Source organism: Armigeres subalbatus, chromosome 3, assembly GCF_024139115.2.
Source record: "Armigeres subalbatus isolate Guangzhou_Male chromosome 3, GZ_Asu_2, whole genome shotgun sequence".
Taxonomy (NCBI): Eukaryota; Metazoa; Arthropoda; class Insecta; order Diptera; family Culicidae; genus Armigeres; species Armigeres subalbatus.
The window spans coordinates 68179375-68184795 of NC_085141.1; the positions used below are offsets into that span (position 1 = coordinate 68179375).

At 37.3% G+C, this 5421-nt stretch overlaps 1 protein-coding gene across 1 annotated transcript; it reads right to left on the reverse strand.

Annotated features, from left to right (window-relative positions):
* Nucleotides 1-1517: 1517 nt before the first annotated feature.
* Nucleotides 1518-2278, reverse strand: LOC134221698 (uncharacterized). The gene is made up of 2 exons (XM_062700885.1): nucleotides 2108-2278; nucleotides 1518-2041 (listed from the first exon to the last, which is right to left on the reverse strand). The coding sequence occupies exons 1-2, from the start codon at nucleotides 2238-2240 to the stop codon at nucleotides 1518-1520; spliced, it is 657 nt and encodes a 218-aa protein (XP_062556869.1). The 5' UTR covers nucleotides 2241-2278.
* Nucleotides 2279-5421: the final 3143 nt, after the last annotated feature.

Sequence of the window (5421 nt, forward strand, 5' to 3'; positions counted from 1 at the left end):
AGAATGCTTCTAAGTATCTAAATAAAATATAAGAATGTATAAATGTTGAAAAAAATTTTTGGTTTTGTCCACGAATTTGTTCTAGTTACTCTTTTCTGTGAAGTGCATTACAAAAGGTTGAAAAATACATTAGTCCGAAAAATACAAAATGCCAAAAATTACAAAAGGCTGGATAATGCAAAAGATTCAATCTTCCAACCACGAATACTGAGGATACGCAAAAACATTTGAACATTTTTTATGTCTATCCAATTAAAGAAAAGATTTTTCACGTATTTGAAAGTACTAGCAACTATCTTATCAATATGGTTAAGATTAATAAGATTAATTAACTGTTACTGAACAGTTGATGTCGGAAACTGGCAGCACGGAGAAGTCAGGCCGATTGACACCTAGCGTAAGAAGTTACTGGCAGCAGGGTACTTTGGCGAGCAAAGCGGAAGTGAAGAAACTGAAATCGATATTTTCCTACTGGTATTAATTTTTAAAGTAAACGTGCAACCGTACATAGCTAATCATACTTTAATTAAGTTCGACCTGTTACTTTTTGTTCCGTTGTTCTAAAATATTGAAAAATGTAAGTTTGAATTTCTTTGTTTTAATCTAGAGCTAATGTGACTAAAATTCCAGCTTCAAGCTGCATTGCAGTAAACAAAAATAAATGGCGATCTGCTGAAAAGATTCAGTGTTAGTTTTGTTATTTCTCCCTGAACAGTTGATGTGTTACTAAAGTCACATTCAAGATGAATACACCATTAGGTGTTCCAATCTGCCAAATTCACGATTCAGCGTGATTCAGCCATCTTGGATTTTAGTATGAGAGAGCCAGCCGGTTTGTTTTCGTATTGCACGGAAAATGAATTTTTCACCCCGCCTTCTTCTCTTCCATAAACGTGGCAGATTGAAACACCTAGCTGTGTATTCATCTTGGTCACATTATTCTTAACCAGATTGATTATGAAATAATGTGGCTCTAGTAACAGTTGATTTGACAAAATTTGACAATCTTTTCACTTCAAAGAAGTTGTATGGCGGAGTTAGCATGTTCAATTTAAATCCTTATACCTATATTGCAAGAAATAAATATTCATTTCAGTCATGAAGTGTTGAACAAAACTAAACACTAGGTTATGAACATATAAATATTATGCTTGCATTTTACAGTTGAACACCGAATGTGTAAGGAATTTGTTAAATTTTAATTACACCAGAAGATGAATCCCAAAGAGTGTTTTTATGCGCAGAAAGATTTAGCTGATTGCAAAGAAAATGAAACGATTATAACTACGTGCATCATACTTACACGCTTTCATCCACCTTTAGTTTTTTGATGTACTGCTCGTTAGTCAACCGCTTTCGTTTAACTTTGGTGGGATATACATTTGGGTTGCCCTGTCGCGAAGATGTCGACGAAGTTGATGAGGATGTGCACCAAAAATATGCTTAGCCTATTAATGCCGGCCCCAACACAAATTCAACAAAAGTGAAAACAATTCAAACCGGAAGTTCGCAAAATTTTACTCACAAATTGCGGTCGGCGGGCCTGTTCCTCCTTCTGCTGGCGGCGCTTTTCCGCCTCGCGAATGCTTTTTCGCAATCATGCGATCCAGATGGCGCTGGATGCGCAGCAGTGCTTCATCATTTTCCTCCGGGGTGCGATAGGCGAACTCATCGAAGTGAAACTTTTCGGTGGTCGCCTCTTGCGGCGTATTGCAGGCAGCTTGCGGCGGCCATCTTGATTCACTCGGCCGTAACGACGGAAGAACCTGTTCCCCAGCAGGACGGGCTTGGTGAGGGCTAGGTCGTGGAAAATTTTCAATCGCAAATCTGTAAAGTTTTACCAGCTCGGTGGTGACGTCCGGTAGGCGCTTATCCAGGGGGGACAGCGAACAGACTCCGGACGGGAGGTACTCTGCCGTTTCGATAGATGATAACTTTTCCGGAAGTAGAAGCTCCCGTAGACCTTGGCCATCACCCCGGGGGTAGCGGTGAAGACTGTAATCCTTGCTGAAGCAAGCCGGCTTAATTACGTTGATTTTTGCTTAAATTGAATTTTGAATTATTAGATAGATATGGAGGTGAAGGTAATAAATATGATCCAACTTACAAATTTGTTCCTCGATGAAGCTTCTCGCTGGATCCAGCGGTAGTTCATCTCTATGATACACAAACTTGTAAAAAGGAACATCTTCGATGTTTCTTTTAGCTTTTAGTTTGATTTTTCTAACTTTTCTCGACATTTGTATAACTGTTACTGTAAATCCGGGTAATTTTTAATATTTTCGACTGGCAAGGAAAATTTTATCAGTTTGTTGACCTAGTGTAAACGAAATCGTAGTAGCCAGGACGATCGTAAACCGAGGGTTATAGGAAAATGAGTCCATTGGAACCACGTGGATTCCGGGAACCTGTTGCATTGTTGATATTAATCGAACAGGTGGATTTTACCACGTGTTGTTATCTGCCCAGCACATGTTGAATTTATGTAACAAGTGGTTGGTTGTTTATGGTGGTCATAACAAGCCACGTGTTCATAGGTGGCATGGTATAATCAACTTGCAACAACAAACAAAAGTGCATCAAGTGTGTTTGTTTTCGATTTTTACAAACCACGTGGCAAATTCAAAACATAAAGTTATTAATCAGAATTGTTGATATATCGAAATTTTCACCAAATGGTCGGTGTTCTGTGGAACCGCACCAAGCGCCTTTTTGACTGGCTTGCGATATTTTGTTCGTAAAATGAAATCGAAAATTAATCCATATCAATTTTTGGTACATTTGTTTTTGGATATCCTGAGTTATAGGGTGGAAGGATATCAATTGAATCTGCTACATGAAAACTTGTGTAAGAAAATGGGTTATCTCCCATTGGCGTGTAGTGCTATTCGGCAGAACTCCTATCAAATAGATAGGATAAATAATTAAGCTGATGTGTTTTAGAGTTAACTCAATAAAAAATTTCAAATTTTTCACAGTTTGGTTTTAGTCACTTTAGTTATAGCCCAACCGATATAAAATACGAAGAATCAATACCTACAAGGGGTCTATGATGTATAAACTGAGCAATCAAAGACTTAAGCATCCTAATCTTATCAAATTGACTGCATTTAGTATCCTTCGCAGTAGAAAAAATCATGTTTTACTCCTCTTAAAACTATTTTGTGCTCTTAAACTGTGCAGATTTAGTTCTCAACGAATAGTTTTGAAAATTGAATGACTGTCCACACGAACCATTCTCATATCAAATAACAACAAATCAGAAAGGAATGCGCGTGACAACGAACACGCCAGTGAAACGATGGATTTTTATTCCACTATAGAGAAACGGAGAAAGGACAAAAATAATTTTAACATAACGATAACTGGTATCGTTCGATTCAGCACTTGTGTGCAAGAAATTTCATTGAAGTTAAAGTTGCATAAAACTGTAACGCCATCTTTTTGAGAGATTTGGTATTACACAATTTATTAGTTGTACTGTGTTTCTGAATGTGGTAAATGCTATGGATTTGGTTTTTGGGTATATTTATATGATACGCCTCTTTAAAAATTAGAATGCGTTATCATTCTCAAACTAGGTAATCAATTACAGTGGACAGTCATACTATACAGTGGACAGAATACTTAAAATTACTAAGAGAATTGTTATTTCTCCAGGGTACCTTTCATATACCAATCGACTTTCGCCTCAACAAACTGTGTACAAATGCAGATAAGTCGTTATCAAAATTTGGTATTGAAATCACCCTTTTGACCGAAACCCTTTTTGAAAACCGAAATGGGGACTATCGAAGTTGGATTTTCTCGCAATACATACATTTATGCATGTTAAATCGAGAAATAACCGAAACAAAAAGTGAGGATCATGTGTGTCCAGTCTCTAATGATTAAAAGCCAGAAATTAGGCAGTAAACTTTCTTTTGTCTTCATATTTCCCTAAGAAAAAGGGGTGCCGACAATTGACCATATCTGGGTGCCGACATCCAAAATTAGTAATCTTTTTGAGAAGTAAAATTAAAGATTAATTGCGAATGCTACGTTGGCATTCGATATTGTATGTATGTAGGGTAACTGTTCTATTTTGGACCCCTAGAGGAAGTGCATCCCAATATATGCTTATATCTGTTGGAAATACAGGTTCAATATGTGCGGAAATGACACCATTTCAAAGATGAAAGTCTTATTTATGAAATATGCATCTGAAATGAGCTTCAGTTATTGATAAATCAGTGAAATTTGCCATTTTCTGAAATGAAAATATTTTTCGTTTTGGACAGTGCAACATATTTTGGACCCCCAAAATGTACACATTTGGGACACCCCCAATTTAGTCTCCTGAAAGTCGAATTTCTAATTTACCGTGGTCAATTGAGTCGAAGCCAAGTCTTTTCTTTCGATTGGCATGCATCAATGAGAAGATTCTTGCGTTTTAAATTCACAATTTCGACAAAAACTTATTGTGTACGTTCTGAGATTTTCAGTGATGTATACTTTTAAGCGTAACGCATTGTAACGCTCGCCTTCTTGAACAAATCAATTTCTTCGAAATTTCATCTAAATATCGCTTTTTCGCACGGGAAACCAGTTAAATTTAATTGTCTTTATTAATGAGGTTTTCGGCCCTTGACCGGTTCACCTCATGAGGGGAAACCAGTGAAATAGATGCTGAACAATGTTAATTTCCTGAAGCCAATGGGGGAATCAGCAGTGGCATTGTTTTTAGTTAAGAAATCAGAAAAATGTCGCCAGGAGGGTCCAAAATGTGTAGGGGTCCAAATCAAGTTGGTTGCCCTATGTATGTAATTAGCCACCATTCTGGCTAGAGTCTTGCTCAGCATCCGGTTCCACTTGAAAGTAAGGTCAAATTTCAATATTATTTTGAATTCAACATATTGCTGTATGAAGGGCCAAAATTGGGGTGATCGACTTGTAAGCAGAAACACTTACACGAAACCCACGGGAAAATGAGAATTTCCTTCCAGCAGAATGATCAAATAAATTGAATAATGAAATTAGCAATACTTGTCAAGCTTTCTACGGATGGTTTGTTTGACGAAGGGCGACAACTAATTAACAACAGTTGAGATAAAAGTAATAGACGCGTTCCTTCCTTGACCTGATTGGCTACTACTTTATTGTCCAGTTGAAACTTCATGGATGCCCTGATGCACCCTTCCAACCCCATATCATATACAGTGAACACTATCTAACCTGATATTCTGTAACTCGATATTTTTCCTTACTCGATGAAATTCAAAGTCCCTTGAATCCAGCAAATTGTGCTTCCTCCGTAAGTCGACATCTCCCTTACTCGATATTCTCTAAGCCTAAGTAATTTTCCAACGCATTTGCACTTCGCTAACTTGATGTTGTCAGAATCAGTTCACATGCACGATATAGTTAGAAGTTAGATTTAAA